The following is a 19,146-nucleotide window of genomic DNA, read 5'->3' as shown; positions in this document are numbered from 1 at the left end:
TCGATGGACGTGAGTCTGAGTGAACTCCGGGAGATGGTGATGGACAGGGAGTCCTGGCATGCTGTGATTCATGGGGTCACAAAGAGTCGGCCACGACTGAGCGACTGAACTGAACTGAACTGATTTTATATTGAAAAGGAAGTATTAGTTGCTCGTTGTGTCCAACTGTTTGCAACCCCAAATTGCAAATTTATTTTGGGATAGAAAGTAGTACTGTATTACACACTTAAAATTTTAAGAGGATAGATGTCTATAGACATTGATAGATATCTAGATATCAGGCTCCTCTGACAGCCTATCCTCTTAGACATCTATGTATAGATATCTATAGATAGGCTGTCAGGCTCCTCTGTCCATGGAACTCTCCAGTCAAGAGTAGTGGAGTGAGTTGCCATTCCCTTCTTCAGGGAATCTTCCCTACCCATGGATCGAACCCTAGGTCTCCTGCATTGCAGGCAGATTCTTTACCATTTGAACTACCAGCCCAATTTTGTACTGGAGCATAGTCAGTTAACAATGTTTGATAGTTTCAGGGGAACATTGAGGGAACTCAGCCATCGGAAACTTCAAAAAACATTTACTTTCCTGTTTTATTTCAAATTGTCTAATTATTTCAAAAAATATATATGCATATGATAGTTTGATAGTTTGCAGGATCCTAGAACAACCCAAACTCCCCCTTCAAGTTATAAATACTATCTTCTCTTTTTTATTCTTTACATTTTGTAACATAAGAGAGATTACATTTAATAAAACCAAATGCTAACACACAAAAAAACTCTGGAGGCCCAGGTGTGAGATCTGCCTTCACCTTCACCCTCCCCCATGTGGGCGGGGAGATCCTCCCAGACCAAGCTAGGTGTCCAGGAAGGTCAGCCACAGTCAGGGACAGTCAGTGATCCAGAAGCCACTGCACCATGAGTGTCTCTGTGCTGAGTCCCACCAGAGCCCTGGGTGGGGTCTCTGGGCTCCTGCAGGTGGTCTCCCTGCTCGGCCTGGTTCTGCTTCTGCTCAAGGCGGCACAGCTCTACCTGCGCAGACAGTGGCTGCTCAAAGCCCTTCATCAGTTCCCGTCTCCTCCTTCCCACTGGTTCTATGGACACAAGAAAGAGGTAGGATGGAGCAGGATTGGGGAGTGGGAGGGCAGGGAAGGCTGGGGTAAGAGATGGTCACGGTCAGTTAGTCCATGGGACAAAGCCTTTTTGTGTGACCAGCACATGGCCCCATGAAGTAACACAGCTTATCTCTTAGATCTAGGCTCCTCATCCAGTCCTGGGGGCTCACTCCTCCCAGGCCCTGTGCTGGTGTCCTCGAGTCTGTCAGACACCCCTTCCTCAGAGAGATCTCAGGCTGTCCTGAAAACCCTGCCCTTTGAAGACAATGGCTGTTCCTTATTGACTCTCCCTGCTCTCCAGGCAGAGCAGCTTTAACTGTCCTTACAAAACAGGCTTCTAGATGTTTCCCTGCTCATTACTCAATTGTATGCTCCCTGCCTGGCCCCGAGCTTGCTTGGGAGCACAGACATCAGTCTGATGGATCAGCCCTGTGGGTTCACTGTGTGTGGAGACAACACACAGGAATCTAAGACGGTGCGGGTCACAGGAAAAGAGGCTCACGTCCTGGGTCATGTTTTGTCAGGTATTAGAAAAAACTGGCTTCGTTTCTTAGGACTGAGGGATTTTTCCTGGTATGTAATTACAGTGCTTAATTCCTGACAAGTTGCTGTCATGCAGGAACGGTTTCCCAGGATGGGGTTAGGTGAGGAGAACTGCCTGTTTGGTGTCCTCTCTCTGAACTATGAGCTCTTGGAACTGAGCCTGTAATCCCCCTCACCCTCAGCACCCAGCCCAGAGCCTGCACAGAGAGGTGTCAGTCCATTGTGTGGAGGGACAGGCAGGAGAGAAAAGAGCAGCTTGCAGGCTTGGAGGGGCAGCACTTGCCTAGAGGTATGGGGAGCTCAGAGCAAAGCCAGGGGCCACGTGGAAATGGCTCACCAAGGGTTTGTGGCTTAAACAATTGTTAGGAGACAATCACAGGTTGAACAGATCTGAGGCCTCTCTTTGCAGCACGATTAGAGCAGAGTGGAGACAAAGAGAAGAACTAGAAGTAGCTCAAGCCCCATGCAGGCTGGCCCAGTACCTCTCTCCCCTCTCCTTCCTAATCTCCTGCACCTTGGGTGTCTCAAGGTCCTCTCCACCTGCCTGTGCATTCCAGCCTCTGGGACTTGGCTCCCCATGTGCTCTCTCCCTGGAATGATCTCATCCCTCACATGACTTTCTCACAAGCCCCAGGCCCAATTCATTTTCATTCTGGGTCTCCCAGGAGTGGAGAGGACAACTCTTTTTCTCTTGGATGTCCTTCTCACAACTCAGTGGTAACTGGATTCAGCTATTTCTCTCTTCAAGATCATAGCTATGAGCTTCTTCTGGAAAGCCTGCCTCTGGTTCATTTTTCTATCTTGAAATCATCTTGGTAAATTATGAATCAAATAATAGCAAGTGCAGGAAGAAGACTTTTCTAACATCCAGCTCTGAGTTAGACCCTATTCCCCAAAGCGTCCCCATAGGCTTTGTCTTTTCTCCATCACACTTTCATGACCCACTCCTGTTTTGGCCACTTAATATCTGAGTCTCCTCCACTAGCCTGCAGGGTCCAAACAGATGAGCATCTAGAGCCGCATCCTAATTTAGTACCTTAAATCCATGCCTGGCACAAAGTAAATGCTCAGTAAACACAGGCTTAGTGAAGGAACGTGACCCACAGTACAAGTTGCCTCAAAGCTGGGGAACTCTGATGGCAGAAAAATGTAGGCCGATATCAGATACCAAAGGGGCAGAGGGTTGCTCTGAGTTACACAGAGTCATTGAAGTGAAGACAGTTTGACTACATGAAACACACCTGGGACCAATTGTTGATGAGAAATCCGGAGGTGACAAAACAAACTGAGTCTCCAAAGTTGAGGAAAGGCAGTTGCTCTGTGGCACAGAAAAAAGGCCACCAGGTAGAGGGAAGAAGGTGGGCAAAGACCTGGAAGATGAACAGGTGGAGCCAGTGCAAGAAGCACTGGAAGCAGCATCTTGAAGGCAGAGCAATGCATCCTGTGGAATCGCCACCTCATCAGGGCAAGAGTAGAGACGGTAGAGACAGAAAGGAAACGCCTTGGTGGTCCATAATCAGGAGTTTACAAAGATTCCTCTAAGTAGTGGTAAGTGTACAAAAGTTTCTGACAGTTAGTCAATGAAAATGAGATGAAAAATCCACATATCAAAATCTTATTTCAATACCATTCTCATATGTGTACACTCAGAATCTGTCCTACAACTGTGCACACACTCGGTATGAAAAATAATAATATACACACACAATGTGGTATTTAATTTTTTCCACTTAGCCATATACATTTCAAACAATCTTTCTTACTAAGAAACATTAACATGTATGCTGGGATAATATTAAACGTGTGTAGTGATTGGTACGGCAAAATTAAATTAACATATAAATTTAATTCTTAAGATATAATCTGTTCATTCTTTAAATAAATCTAATCATATGGCATCTGGTCCCATCACTTCATGGCAAATAGATGGGGAAACAGTGGAAACAGTGGCTGACTTTATATTTCTGTGCTCCAAAATCACTGCAGATGGTGACTGCAGCCATGAAATTAAAAGATGCTTACTCCTTAGAAGTAAAGTTATGACCAACATAGACAGCATATTAGAAAGCAGAGACATTACTTTGCCAACAAAGGTCCTTCTATTAAAGGCTATGGTTTTTCCAGTGGTTATGTATGGATGTGAGAGTTGGACTGTGAAGAAAGCTGAGCGCCGAAGAACTGATGCTTTTGAGGTGTGGTGCTGGAGAAGACTCTTGAGAGTCCCTTGGACTGCAAGGAGATCCAACCAGTCCATCCTAAAGGAGATCAGTCCTGGGTGTTCATTGGAAGGACTGATGCTGAAGCTGAAACTCCAATACGTTGGCCACCTGATGCAAAGAGTTGACTCACTTGAAAAGACCCTGATGCTAGGAAAGATTGAGGGCAGGAGGAGAAGGGGACGACAGAGAATAAGATGGTTGGATGGCATCATCAACTCAATGGACATGGGTTTGGGTAGACTCCGGGAGTTGGGGATGGACAGGGAGGCCTGGCATGCTGCGGTTCATGGGGTCACAGAGTCAGACATGACTGAGCGACTGAACTAGACTGAACTGAATCATATGACAATACTGCTTACCAAGTGATAGAAATTATCATCAGTTGCTCAAGCAACAAATGATTTCCAAAATTGTCATAAACCAAGTAATTATCTTTGATGTAAGTTTCTGTAGGCAGTTTGTAGTGTTGGCCCATACCTCTACCTGACATGGGACAGAATCCGATCTTAGGACAGTGATAGACAGCCTGCAAGGTTGGATTAGATTCCAGGTCAGAAGAAATAGTTCTAAACTCTTAGTTCTGCTGATGGATCCAGAATGATAATCTGGTACCCTTCCAGACCTTCACCCTGACATCAGCTCCAGAACTAAAAGAAAGGCATTATTGACTTGTCTTTCCCTTGATGACAGTTCCAAAAGGAGAGTGAGCTGCCACCACTACTGGAAAGGGTAGAGAAATACCCAAAGGCCTGTGTTCGCTGGCTGTGGGGCACAAAGGCCTTAGTATTGGTCTACGACCCTGACTACATGAAGGTGTTCCTGGGGAGATCAGGTAAGAAGGAAACCCTCAGCTGGAGACAATCTTTCATTTGAGTACATGTCCCTGGATGTGAAATTCCAGAAGAGACTGACACTTCAGACATCAAGGCCTGAGCTCCTCCAAACACCCTCCCAACCAAAAGCAAGACTAGGATTTCTCTTTTGTCTTACTTTTTACAAACGAATTGAGATGATCCCAGAACTGGAAGATGATTCCCTGTCCACACTGATACAGGTTGGGCACCTCTCATTGTTGCCTCTTCTGGGTCATGAGATGGCCAGATGACCACACGCTGTAGAAAAACCACAGGTTCTTTCTTATTCTCTGGCAGTGAACTGAGTTTATGTTTCAGGGCAATTCACCATCTTAGTCCTGTGGGTGTTCTGCTCTGGAGCACCAAGCCTCCCTTCCTGGGACCACAATGACTATCAGGACAGAAAGAGTCAGGGATGGGAAGCAAGAGTGCTGTGGCTTCAGAAAGATTGTCATCTGATAAGAACCAAGAAAGGAAGGGAGTCTATGGTCTAGACCTCAGCTGCTCTGGAGGCTCCTTGCCAGGTCTGTTGCCATCCACATTCCTTCTATACCTTTCAGACCCAAAGCCTCATAGAACCTACAAATACTTGGCTCCCTGGATTGGTAAGTACATTTAAATACAACTGCAGACCACCCACCATTTAGGTTAAACAAGAGCAGTCTCTTTGCGTAAATGGAGAACAACAGGTGCCAGGCACCCTCATCTCTGAATCAAATCTCATTTCTCTTCTGCTAATAAAACCCTCAGCCTTTATAATGGTGCTGTAGCCCTCCTTTTACCTAAGCTTCTTCTTCATAATTTCTCAGTCTTTACTAATGTTCCCAGTCTAACTTTTCGATAAGTCCTTTGATCACCTGTCCACCTACTCTTTTTCAACCTCGATCTCACTGCTCTCGTAATCACATCCTGTGGACAGACATACTGTAAATTCACATCCCTGAAATGTACTGGCTTTTCCCACCCCTGCCCATGATGAGCCTTCTCCTGACACCCTTGGTTCCTCTCAAGTTGGCCCCACTCTCCCCAATGCCCATACACACCCATCCATGGTTCAGGGACAGGTTTGCTGCTATTGGAGGGGCAGAAGTGGTTCCAGCACCGGCGGATGCTGACCCCAGCCTTTCGCTATGACATCCTGAAGGCCTACGTGGGAATCATGGCCGACTCTGTCCGAGTGATGCTGGTGAGTCCATCCCTTGTCACCATATGCACTAGAATCCAGGACAGCTGACATAGTCCACTATCAGACATTTATGTCCCTCAGACATCCATTGAATAGAGCCCCACGGAATGATGCATTCTCAACTTAGTATGAGACAGTGTTCATTAAAGCTAGGTGGGACAGAGGAACATCTAGGCACCAGCTTGGATGCATACTTTTCTCCTCACCAAGAGAAATCAGGGTCTTGGTGTATTCAGGGTCCACTCTTCTCCCATCTCCATGTTTGAACACAGGGGGTTAGATCAAGGAGGTCAGTGCAAATTGGCCCTGGCTGGCCTGGGCAATGGCAGCTTCGGTGGCAGAGTGGACATCCCAGGATGTCACACAGGTGGGCTCTGGCCTGGGTTCCATGGCTTCTGCACATCACTGAGCCACTCATGGGAGGAAATGAGTCCAGGTCTACATCACAGAGCTGGGTCTTCACAAACATCACCTCTGATCTGGACTGGGCATCACCTGGTCTTAGGTAACATTAAATGAATGAAAGGAATTGAGTAGTTCATGCCCCTTCTAAGAGCCCCATTAGAGTCACTTTAGCTTTTCCTTGCCTTGAAATATTTGCTTTGTAGTGTTGATAACACTTTTCCAGATCTGACCTCAGGACACAAAATATTCTCCCCTGACTATGCTTTCTGCTCAGCCACAAGCTGGTTAATATCATAAATTATTCCTAAAATTCATAATTAATTAGGATATTAGAAGAGAATACAACTATTATATAGTAACAGTTCAAAGAAATAGTCATTGCATTATACATGTGTGTTACAGCCCTAAGTTGCTAAAACAAGTCTGCTTAGAAAATTAGGAAATTTCATCTGAAGATGTAGAGACAGAGAGAAAGCCAGGCCTTCTGGGGAAGCAGAGTAGGGTCAATCCCCATACCTCCACAGGACAAGTGGGAAGAGCTTGTCAGCCAGGACTCACATCTGGAGATCTTTGGACATGTCTCCTTGATGACCCTGGACACCATCATGAAGTGCGCCTTCAGCCACCAGGGCAGCGTCCAGATGGACAGGTCAGTGACAGCTCTTCAACAGCAGGGTCCTTTTCTCACCAGCTGGGAATGACTTACCTGAGAGGCAATAAGGGCAGTGTTAATGCTTCTCAGCACAAAAAGTAAGTTCTGCGAGAGACATGGACCAAAGTCAAATTCTACCCAGACTATTCTTGACTCAATCACTAGTTCCAGTTTCCTACACAGGGAGAAGCCTGGATCCTCAGGCCACTTGTAAATACTGAGGGGCTCCTCAGGCTAAGACAGAAATGGCAATACCTCAGTGCTCCCTGTCCCCACTGATGAGGAATCCTTGACCCAGAGCCCCAGTCCCTCTCTAAGTCAGCACCTCCCTCAACTCCAGCCTCTTCTGCATCCTCTCCCTTCAGGAGCTCCCAGTCCTACATCCAGGCCATCAGGGACCTCAGTCATCTGATTGTTTCCCGACTCCGGAATGCTTTCCACCAGAACGACCTCATCTACAGGCTGACTCCTGAAGGCCGCTGGAACCACCGGGCCTGCCAGCTCACCCATCAACACACAGGTTCCCCTCCCTCCTGGGCTGCTCCCCCACCTTCATCAGGCACATATGGGAGGGCCTGGCCTTGATTCTTCAGGCAGAGGCCAGACTCCTGTTTCCTCTTCAGGAGATGGCACACGCCCACCTGCTGCAGGGACTGGGAACCCAGAGGTCGGGGTTTCAGGTGTTGTGTAGGGAGTTACAGGAGTCACCAGGTTGGTGATGACTAAGTGAGACCCCCCTTCCCAGCAGCATTCAGGCAGAGCCTTCATGGGCTGTGTTACTTTAGGGATTGCTGCCTGGAGTAGATGTCGCTGGAGCTCTCAGTCCTGACATGCTCACCCAGTGCCACCCACCTCATCCACCTGGCACCCAGACTGGGCCTGAGGGGCAGATGGTGCTATGGTGGGGCTGCATATGGGCCCCCAGAGTCCTCAGCTCTGGCTGGGAACCTCTTTTCTGGGACAGATGCAGTGATCAAGGAGAGGAAGGCTCACCTGCAGAAGGAGGGAGAGCTGGAGAAGGTGAGGAGCAGGAGGCACTTGGACTTCCTGGACATCCTCCTCCTTGCCAGAGTAAGTGTAGCCAAGAGAAGCCTGAGCTTTTGGGCAGAAGCACACAGGAAGGGCAGACCCTGCACTCTGGCCCTGCCTCCACAGATGGAGAATGGGAGCAGCTTGTCTGACGAGGACCTCCGTGCTGAAGTGGACACGTTCATGTTCGAGGGTCATGACACCACAGCCAGTGGCATCTCCTGGATCCTCTATGCTCTAGCCTCCCATCCTGAGCATCAGCAGAGGTGTCGGGAAGAGATCCAGAGCCTCCTGGGGGATGGCGCCTCCATCACCTGGTGAGCGTCCAGGAGATGGAAGAGCCCTGTCCCACCTAGCTAGAGAGAATCCCTGCTTGTCCTGTCCTGCCTGCTCTCAGATGGGCTTCCTTGCAGGGATCACCTGGACCAGATGCGCTACACGACCATGTGCATCAAGGAGGCAATGAGACTTTATCCACCAGTACCATTCATTGGCAGAGAGCTGAGAAAGCCCATCACCTTCCCTGATGGACGCTCCTTACCTGCAGGTATGAACTTCACCTCACCACTCACCTAAGCACTCTGTAGGACCATGTGGTAGACCAGAAATCCACATATGCTTTCCCAGTTGCAGTATGCTCTGATTTTTTTCTGCCAGAAGTTAATACTTACCCACTAGTTTGAATGAGTTTTGAAAAATGTTTTCCTTTAAAAACCTAGGAATAATACTACCATATATACAACAATCCCACTACTGGGAATTTAACCTGAGACCCTGGAAATAAAAAAGAACGTGTACCACAGTGTTCATTGCAGCATTATTTACAATAGCCAGGACATGGAAGCAAACTATATGTCCATCAACAAATGAATGGATTATGAAGATGTGGTCCATAAACTCAAGGGAATATTACTGTCATAAAACAGTATGAAACTGAGTCTGTTGCAGTGAGGTGGATGAACCTGCAGCCTGTTATACAGAGTGAAATAACTCAGAAACAGAAAAACAAATATCATATATTAACACATATATATAGAATCCAGAAAAATAGTACTGATGAACCATTTGCAGAGAAGGAATGGAGATGTAGACATCAGTTCGGTTCAGTCACTCAGTCGTGTCTGACTGTTTGCAACCCCATGGACTGCAATACGCCAGGCTTCCCTGTCCATCACCAACTCCAAGAGATTACTTAAACTCATGTCCATCGAGTCGGTTGGATGGAGTTTGGATGCCATCCAAACTTCATCCCCTTTTCCTCCAGCTGTCTGTCTTTCCCAGCAAAAGGGTCTTTTCCAATGAATCAGATCTTTGCATGAGGTGGCCAAAGTACTGGAGCTTCAGCTTCAGCTTCAGCATCAGTCCTTCCAATGAATATTCAGGACTGATTTCCTTTAGAACGGACTGGTTGGATCTCCTTGCAGTCCAAGGGACTCTCAAGACTCTTCTCCAACACCACAGTTCAAAAGCATCAATTCTTCGGTGCTCAGCTTTCCTTATGGTCCAACCTTCACATCCATACATGACTACCGGAAAAACCATAGCTTTGACTATATGGACCTTCATCTCAAAGTGATTTCTTGGCTTTTTAATATGCTGTCTTGGTTGGTATTAGCTTTTCTTCCAAAGAGCAAGCGTCTTTTAATTTCATCACTGCAATCACCATCTGCAGTGATTTTGGAGTCCAAGAAAATAAAGTCTGTCACTGTTTCTATTGTTTCCCCATCTATTTGCCATGAAGTGATCGGGCCAGATCCGATGATCTTATTTTTCTGAATGTTGAGTTTTAAGCCACTTTTTCACTCTCCTCTTTCACTTTCATCACGAAGCTCTTCAGTTCCTCTTTGTTTTCTGCCGTAAGGGTGTCATCTGCATATCTGAGGTTATTGATATTTCTCCTGGCAATCTTAATTCCAGCTTGTGCTTCTTTCAGCCCAGCATTTCTCATGATGTACTCTGCATAGAAGTTGAATAAGCAGGGTGACAATGTACAGCCTTGACATACTCCTTTTCCTATTTGGAACCAGTCTGTTGTTCCATGTCCAGTTCTAACTGTTGCTTCCTGACCTGCATACAGGTTTCTCAAGAGGCAGGTCAGGTGGTCTGGTCTTCCTATCTCTTTCAGAATTTTCCGCAATTTATTGTGATCCACACAGTCAAAGGCTTTGGCACAGTCAATAAAGCAGAAATAGATATTTTTCTGGAACTGTCTTGCTTTTTCCATGATCCAGCAGATGTTGGCAATTTGATCTCTGGTTCCTCTGCCTTTTCTAAAACCAGCTTGAACATCTGGAAGTTCACAGTTCACGTATTGCTGAAGCCTGGCTTGGAGAATTTTGAGCATTACTTTACTAGCGTGTGAGATGAGTGCAATTGTGTGGTAGTTTGAGCATTCTTTGGCATTGCCTTTCTTTGGGATTGGAATGAAAACTGACCTTTTCCAGTCCTCAGAAAACTGCTGAGTTTTCCAAATTTGCTGGCATATTGAGTGCAGCACTTTCACAACATCATCTTTCAGGATTTGAAATAGCTCAACTGGAATTCCATCACCTCCACTAGCTTTGTTCATCGTGATGCTTCCTAAGGCCCACTTGACTTCACATCCCAGAATGTCTCACACCATCGTGATTATCTGGGTCGTGAAGATCTTTCTTGTACAGTTCCTCTGTGTATCCTTGCCACCTCGTCTTAATATCTTCTGCTTCTTTTATGTCCATACCCCTTACCATCTCTGTCCTTTACTGAGGCCATCTTTATATGAAATGTTCCCTTGGTATCTCTAATTTTCTTGAAGAGATCTCTAGTCTTTCCCATTCTGTTGTTTTCCTCTATTTCTTTGCATTGATCACTGAGGAAGGCTTTCTTTTTATCTCTCCTTGCTATTCTTTGGAACTCTGCATTCAAATGGGAATATCTTTCTTTTTCTCCTTTGCTTTTCACTTCTCTTCTTTTCACAACTATTTTTAAAGCCTCCTCAGTCAGCCTTTTTTTTTTTTTTTTTTTTTTGCATTTCTTTTCCATAGGGATGGTTTTGATCCCTGTCTCCTGTACAATGTCACGAACCTCAGTCCATAGTTCACCAGGTACTCTGTCTATCAGATCTAGTCCTAGTAACATCCAAGTAAAACAATGAGTGGGTTGCTATTTCCATCTCTCTCTCTCTCTCTCTCAATGTACACACACAACATTGTACAGCTAGTAACATCCAATTAAAAACATGATTGACACGGAACTTGAATGCAACAAAAGCTCAATAAACAAATGTTAACCCTTGAATGTGGTCTTATAATGGAAACTAAAACTCTAATTCCTTGAAACCTGAAGACTTAAGAGAAAAGCAGACAGAAGCAGGGGGAAGCATGCTTCTTCCACATGGATCCAAGTAAAGGAGGGAGCTTAGGGACTCCACTGTCATGGGTTGGAGAGTCCAGTCTCTGAGGATTTCTCTGGTGGGTGGCAGAGAGCAGCTGATGATGAAGTCTGAGAGCCCTGCCATGGCTGGAGGCCACCCACTGATTCACCTCACAGTGGGTCTGAATCCCAGCCCTTCCCCATCTTAGCTGTGTGATCATAGACAAATCCCTTAATCTTTCTGAGGCTCAGGTGCTTCATCGGTTCATGGGGGTAGAACTGCCTTCCTTGAGGGCTGTGTGAGGATTAAATGAGTTATTGCACATTCCCCAGGGTCATGATGGCACTTGATAAATGTGAGTTGTCACCTGAGTTGCTCCTAAATGTAAGCCTCCAATTCTTTTACTTCTCAGTCCTATTTCCTGGTCACCTACTCCTAATGGAGCTCATGTGCTTTTTCATGCCCAGCCCACCTGTCTTGCAAGAACATCATTTCATTCAGAGTGATGGAGGGTGCTCCCATGGTGGTTCCCAGGACTTTTGTGAAGACATACTCCCCCTGCTTCATGGGGACCATCAGGCTTCTCTCTCTCCTCTGCCCCACAGGAATCTTAGTCTCCCTCTCCTTTTATGGACTTCATCACAACCCAAACGTGTGGCCGAATCCGGAGGCAAGTTGATGGTGTGAGGAGGGGATGGGATGCTCGCTCCACACCAGCCGCTGCTGCTCCTGCTCTGTGGATTGATGTGAGGAGTTTGACCATCACTGTCCTAGCCCCATTGTTCTCTCTGCAGGTGTTTGACCCAACCCGGTTCTCACCAGGTTCTACTCAACACAGCTATGCCTTCCTGCCCTTCTCAGGAGGATCCAGGTGAGGCCTCTGTACTGGGGGAAGCAGGTGTCACTGGTTGCTCCCTGATATGTGTGACTGTCTACATTAGTATGTGGTGCATGCAGTTCTGTCCTTGTGTGCTGATGTGGTGAGAAGGAGGCATGGGTCTCCATGTACAAGAAGGTCTTTAGGGCCCGCCACAATGACGTTGACCTCCTGATGTCCACAAGGATGGACATCATTTCCATGTCAGTGACTGATCCAAAGTATCCAGGGTTTTCCTCACTTTAGGAGTATGACATCTTAACATTAGAAGTCTTCTTGAAAGTTAAGCTACACATGTTTGGTTTGGACAATTTCAGTCACCTTAAAAGACGGTTTCTTCTGTTCCCACATTGCTAGCCAGCCTACTGCCTTTCTACTTAATCCACCAGTCCACCTCTCACTGTACCTATTGTGTTTGCATGGGTTTGGAATATCGGTTGCCTTCCATGTCCTGAGGCTTTGAGTCATGTCTGTGATTAGTCAGTTGTTGTTTGAATAAGTTTCACAGTCATGAGTGTGTTCTCTAGTTCTACAGTACATCTGACATAATTTTGGCTTCATATTAATATAACCATGACATATTTTCCTGTTGCCAAAATTCTTTATATAATAGCAGAAGTTATATATCATAGTCTCAGAGTCTACAGAGTCTAATGTTAGCAAGATAAAGAGTAAAGTGGAGGACAATCAAGTCAGCTTTGGGGAGAAAACTATTTTTTATTTGACAAGCATTTGTAAAGTCCCTTGCATGTAAAGTATAAAGCACCTTTGAAATAGCTATTAACCTGGATGATACATTCCTAAATGACTGAAGATCTTAAAGGCTACAGCTGCTGCTGCTAAGTCACTTCAGTCGTGTCCGACTCTGTGCGACCCCATGGACGGCAGCCCACCAGGCTCCGCTGTCCCTGGGATTCTCCAGGCAAGAACACTGGAGTGAGTTGCCACTGCCTTCTCCAATGCATGAAAGTGAAATGGAAGTCACTCAGTCGTGTCCGACTCTTCGCGACCCCATGGTCTGCAGCCTACCAGGTTCCTCCGTCCGTGGGCTACAGAACCTCCCCTAAAATAGTAACTTCAGTGGCTTTGTAACTTAGTAGAAACAAGTTTTTTCTGACTCTACAGTTCTAGGAAATTTTCAACTGTGAATCAACATTCACAGAACAGCTTTGAAGCAAATTGTCTTCCTGAATTGCTTCTAGAATTTGGTTTACACCAGGGTCCAGTCCTTCCTTGTAGACATGGCTGCACGTCATGCAGCTGCCACTAGAGGAAAGGGGAAACTAGGCAGCTTGATTTTAGGTCAGAATGAATATTTGTTATGCTCTCAGTCCATTTGAGTTGTTTTCAATTCAATTAATATTGTTCAAATGTGAAAGTATGTATTAAGCGTGTCCATGTGCCAAGACCTGTGCTAGGAGATGGGAACACAGGGATGATAACGCTGTCCTCCCCCAGGGCTCACTGTCAACAACATGTCTCCTCAAGACAGACATCATTCACACATCCACTCTTTCACTCATTCATTCCTTGAAAAGACTGTGGAGGATCCATGATCCGGCACTGTGCTGGGCACTGGATGTGCTGTGTCCTTGAGTTACACCCATGGTACCTTCAGGGTCCAGAGTGGGAAGAGGTGCAGCCAGCAGAGGGGGTGAGGGTGGTGGTCACTGGATGGAGCCTTGAGCATGAGGATGGCAGAGGTGAGGAGGTGAGGGGACCTCAACAGTTGCTGAGTCAGAAAGAGGAGCTGGACAGATCCCAGGTGAGTGAGGAAGAATCCAGAGAGGGCTGTGATGCCGCTGAGGCACTGGGACGTGTGCTCCCTGTGATGTGGAAGATAGCAGGCCTGGAGCTACTGGGGCTTTAGAGGGAGGGGAGGAATGGAGGCTGAAAAGGCCAGATGAGGAGCCCAAGGGATGGTTAGGAAGGTCATTTCTGGATTAGAATGGAGCATTCCAAAGGTAGATTGACTGAGGGGCTGAGGGGGACAGGAAGCCAGACCATTAATTCAGAGGCAAATGGTCAGCTGGTTAGGGTTGTTAACCCATGTCCCACCAGGAAGCCTCCCTGTTGCCATTCTGACTCCTTACACAACCCTGTCTTGTCATCTCTGGGAACTGGGCAGCCTGTTTGTCTACCATAGGTGGTAAGGTCCTGAGAGGCTGTCCACCCTGCCCCTACAGTGCCCTGGGCTGACCTGAAACCGGGAATTGCCAGTGGATGAGTGAATAAAGTACTAGTTCACAGTCTGGATCCACTTGACTTGACTCTGTAGCTTAGAGCACTGACGCTCCCCAGGTTTTCCTGCTGAGAGCAGAAGTAGAAGGTAGGAGATAGTCCTTGGAGAGGTGGGCTTTGTCATAGGTCAGGGGGAGAGTTTGGCCCAAGGCTTGGCTGTCAAGTTCAATGCAATGAGTAAGGAAGGGATCAGGGCTGGGCCATGTGGAGGGCAGCCCTGAATCCCTGTGATCAGCAGGGGTTAGAAACCTCTGCTCTCTTCCTTTTTATCTCCCAACCCAGGAACTGCATCGGGAAGCAGTTTGCCATGAATGAGTTGAAGGTGGCCGTGGCCCTGACCTTGCTTCGCTTTGAGCTGTCACCAGATCCCTCCAGGGTCCCTGTGCCCACTCCAATCATGGTGCTGAGATCCAAAAATGGGATCCACTTGCAGCTCAGGAAACTGTCTGATCCAGGTGGAGACAAGGACAAGCTCTGAGGGCCCCTGCCCGCCATCCTGTCTTGCTGTCACTCTCCCTGTCCTTGCCCCTTTGCCCATTTCCTGCTTCTGTCTACCCCCTACCAGCTTGCCTTATCTCCTGCCTCCTGCCCAGCAGCTGACTTTCTGCCCTTCTCCTCTCACCTTTCTCCAGGCTCTCTATCTGCTGTCTCTCCATCTGTCTCTGACCCCCTGTATCTCTCACTGTCCACTGGAATCCTGATCACCTGATACCCTCCAGTCTGTCTGTTCTCTCCTCTGTTTCTCCCCTTCTGCCTGCCTATCTGACCCTGAATTCACATATATTTGCTTCTAAAATAATTTGCCATTGGCTTAGGGACTTGGGGCTTCTCTGATGGCTTATGGGATAAAGAACCCACCTGGTATGCAGGAGCCACCAGAGAGAAATTCAATATCTGGGTCAGGAAGATCCCTTGGAGAAGGAAATGGCAACCCACTCCAGTATTCTTGCCTGGGAAATCCCATGAACAGAGGAGCCTGGTGGATTGCAGTTCACAGGATGGCAAAGAGTTGGACTTGACTAAGCACAGGGCAGAATATCTTAGAGACTTAGAAAAATACAAAGTTATTCTCTGAAGACTCTGGAGTGAGAAATCTGAAGTGGGTTTCCCTGGGAAAAGGAAGATGTTGGTGGGCTCCACCTCCAAAGATCTAGGACCGGGTTCCACTCTTTGCCTGTTCTGCATCTAGCTCTGCAATCCTTGCATTCCTTGGCTCCTGGGCCCTCCTCCCTATGTGAATTGAGCAGCATCTCAAACGTCCCTCTGCTTCTGTCTTCACATCACTTTCTCTTTCACCAGGACTTTTGTGATTAGATGAACAACTCAGATAAGACAGACTTGTTCTCCTGTCTGGTGATTAGGATGAGGACACCTGGGCAGCCATTGCTGGACATGTTAAGTCTTGTGTGACCACCATCAGCCTGTCTCCGGCTCTCTCCAATGCCTACCCATGTGTCAGTCATGTGGCTTCCCCTTTCTTGCTCTCCCTTAATAAAGTTCGCATGTCATATGGAGTGTACTTGTCTTCTCTGAAAGGATCTGGATGAAACAAAAGAGAAAGAAGTGGAGGGAAGACAGTAGAGAGGAGGAGGGGAGATGACACCTGCTCTGTGGGGCTGGAACCCCAGCAGGGAAAGTGTGTCTGGCCCCACTGCAGCCTCACACTCTGAGGTCCCTCATGCCCCACATGCTGCCTGGCACCTGAAGCTCCCATGACAGCTGAGTCAGGAGAAAGGGTTTGTCTCCAAAGGCTCAGAGGGAAGATGCTCACACCAGCACCTGTCAGGGAAGGAGCCTCCTGCTCTTCCGTGGTGGCTTCCTCACCCCATCTGTAGAGGGGCCCAGCCAGCACCCACCCTGTGCTAGCAGGGAAGACATTACAGACTTGGCCAGACACAAGGGGCTTCTTCACCCCAAATGAGATTTGAGCAGAGTCCAGGCTGGCCTTCTCTCCAGTCCCTTGGCAGCCCTTCCTCTCAGGCATGGCCTCAGGCTCCTCAGAAGCCTAGAGTGGGCAGCTGTGCTGGAGGATATAGGAGGAGCCAACTGGGCACAAGGCTTGGCTACTGGTAACAGGTGTCAGACCCAAATCCAGGACAGCTGGTGGCACCTCCCCCACAGGATAGCACCTTGGAGTCCCTGGCATGCAGCCTGGCCACTCTGAGTGAGGACAGGCTTCTTCAACCCTGCCATTCCTGGAGACCATGTTGGGGCCTGTCCTCCTGACCCTGGGCACTGACCAGAACCAGACCCTTTGCACTCCTCCTCCAGCCTCTCTGCACCCAGCCCTGCTCTCTTCTGGTTCTGCACACAGGTCCTCCTCCCTTCCACCCCTGCCCTTCCTAGACCAGGGTCCTGGTGCCAGAGGAGACCTCCCAGCAGCGCTGTGCTGTGCTGTTGCCATGTGCCTCCTAATGGGACCTCTCCCCAGCCAGTGCCTGTGGCCGGGACCTTCAGACCAGTAATCCTCTCCCCATCTCCAGGTTCCTAGGTCACCAGGCTAGTTCATTCTGCTTCTAGAAGTGACCAGGGGAAGGCTTTCTTCTGCAACAGGTGGGTCACACTCTCACTTGCTCTCTTTCTATGGCCATCTTAGTTCTGCACTCCCCCTACAAAACACCCGGTGAAGCCGCAGAAAAATCCCTGCCCTAGAGCAGGAGTTGCCACAGTCGCAGGCTGAGACAAGGTCTAGAACAGAAACCAGAACTTGAGGAACAGGATTCTGTGCAAGCAACCACACAAGCCCAGCTGGCAGCAGCAGCTGAAACTGATGAAGAACCAGTTAGGAAAGCAAAACAGAGCTGGAGTGAAAGGAAGGCGTGGAAGGCTATGTCCAAACTAGGTCTTCACCAGGTTACAGGGGTTACTAGAGTGGCTATCCAGACATCTAAGAATATCCTTTTTGTCATCAAGAAACCAGATGTGTACAAGAGCCCAGCTTCAAATACCTAGATAGTTTTGAGGGAAGCCAAGATCAAGGACTTATCTCAGCAAGTACAATTAGCAGCTGCTGAGAAATTCAACGTTCAAAGTGAAGCTGTTTCCAAAATTCAGGAAAACACAGATTCCAACTGTACAAGAGGAGAGTGAAGAGGAAGAGGTTGATGAAACGGGTGTGGAAGTTAAGGGGCTAGAATTGGTCATGTCACAAGCAAATGTGTCAAGAACAAAGGCAGTCCGAGCCCTGAAGAACAACAGTAATGATATTGTAAGTGCTATTACGGCATTAACAATACCTATCTGAAAAAAGGACCTTTTTTGGTGCTTCAAAAGAGTAACTGCAGCTGACTTTGAAGTTTGTACTGTTTCTAACATTAATAAAGTTAATGCTTCTTGTTGGATGGAAAAAAAAAAAAAAAGTGGCCAGGTAGACACTGTGTTTGACCAGGAATGGAGCAGTAGAGTTAGCTGGGTGTGTCCTAGGCAGGAAGTTTGACGAGTCCCCTGGAGTGAAGTGGCACCGAAAGGGTCAGTCTAGTCACTCTCAGAGCATGGGGAGATGGGAACTTTTTCTTCTGTGTGGCCAGCCATGAACATGAGTTGTAATCACAGGATTTTACAGGAGCTGAAGAGAATGACCAAGAAGAGACCCGGCTTGTTCCAGGCAGTAGGAAAGACCCCAGCTGCATCCATACTCCTACGTGCATCTGCCAGGATACAACTGGGGTTGTACATATCATATACATGTAGCAGCTGGGGTTGTACATAGACAATCCCTGTGCAACCTCAAGCTATATGTGCCCCTTACACACTCCACACTCTGCTCACACACATGTGCACAAATTCTGGATCCTATGAGGCAGCAGGATCTCTTTGGAGAGCTGGTAGGATTAAATGGAATTCAGCTTTGGTGCCCATTGGTCCCCCAGCTCCCCTCTCACAGGGACCTTCCCCATTCCTTCTGACTCCAGAGGTCTCAAGGGCATGTGCCCTCAGAGAGAGATGCAATTCTACCCATGGAGTCTTAGTCAGAAGAGGGCAGAGTCAGGTTCCTTCCCTTAGTGTTTAAGTGGGATAACAGCTTCTTCCAGTCCTGCCTCACTGGCCTCCTGACAATCCAGGGATCAGAGGAGTAGATGCATCCTAGACTTGAGTTCCACCCATGGGTCAGAGATGGATGGTACGCTGAGCTCTTCTTCCCGGGAATGCCTATGGAAACCATTTTTTCACTTGTGCAGAGAAAGTTCTGTCCAGGGCCAGGACAGAGGGGAAAGTGGGTGGCATGGGAGACACTCTGGTGAGGCCTCAGCATCCCAGCCTCAGGTGAGCAAGGAGATCTGAGTCTTGACAAGGCTTTGTAGGAGTGAGCATGAGGCCCATGGCCCGACTCCCAAGGCTGTGACCTTCTTCTCAGAGGCCACGCATCAGCAGCAGGAAGGATGTGTCTCCAGGTGGTCTATCCCCAGGGCAATATAAAGACATCCCCAAGTCCCAAAGCCAGAATTCTCCCTCTCTTGCCTCTCCCCTAGAGCCCAGTTCCCTTCCTTCCACACCTGTCCAGTTCCTGGATTGAAGCCCACTAATGGCTTTAGACTTGAACCCTAGAGGTGTATATGCTCCCAGCCATCAGGCAGGGACTACTTTGGGAAAAGCACTAATTCCCCACGTGGCCCCAGCCTGAGTCCTTCTCCAAAAGTCCCTCTTTGCACCCTCATACCTCACCCTGCCTTAAAC

General features: G+C 47.8%; 1 protein-coding gene and 1 pseudogene across 2 annotated transcripts; both read left to right on the top strand.

The window, feature by feature from the left end:
- Positions 1-917: 917 nt before the first annotated feature.
- Positions 918-14,950, top strand: LOC147375276 (taurochenodeoxycholic 6 alpha-hydroxylase-like). 2 transcript variants are annotated; one of them, XM_086394266.1, is made up of 12 exons: positions 918-1,112; positions 4,567-4,708; positions 5,291-5,335; positions 5,789-5,916; positions 6,846-6,970; positions 7,339-7,493; positions 7,938-8,044; positions 8,129-8,319; positions 8,416-8,549; positions 11,960-12,024; positions 12,149-12,225; positions 14,755-14,950. In XM_086394266.1, exons 1-12 carry the CDS (start codon positions 918-920, stop codon positions 14,948-14,950), a joined length of 1,560 nt encoding a protein of 519 aa, XP_086250392.1. The 2 variants fall into 2 exon arrangements, with proteins under 2 accessions (XP_086250392.1, XP_086250393.1); XM_086394267.1 differs by having other exon boundaries at positions 7,938-8,319.
- A 1,726-nt stretch (positions 14,951-16,676) lies between these two features.
- LOC147375275 (nascent polypeptide-associated complex subunit alpha pseudogene) lies at positions 16,677-17,762 on the top strand (annotated as a pseudogene).
- The last annotated feature ends 1,384 nt before the right edge of the window (positions 17,763-19,146 follow it).

The sequence above is a fragment of the Bos grunniens genome, chromosome 3 (assembly GCF_055505025.1).
Source record: "Bos grunniens cultivar Pamir isolate PY7600 chromosome 3, Bosgru_T2T1.0, whole genome shotgun sequence".
Classification (NCBI taxonomy): domain Eukaryota; kingdom Metazoa; phylum Chordata; class Mammalia; order Artiodactyla; family Bovidae; genus Bos; species Bos grunniens.
The sequence above is the reverse complement of the archived record's forward strand: the minus strand, read 5'-3'. Positions and strand labels throughout refer to the sequence as shown.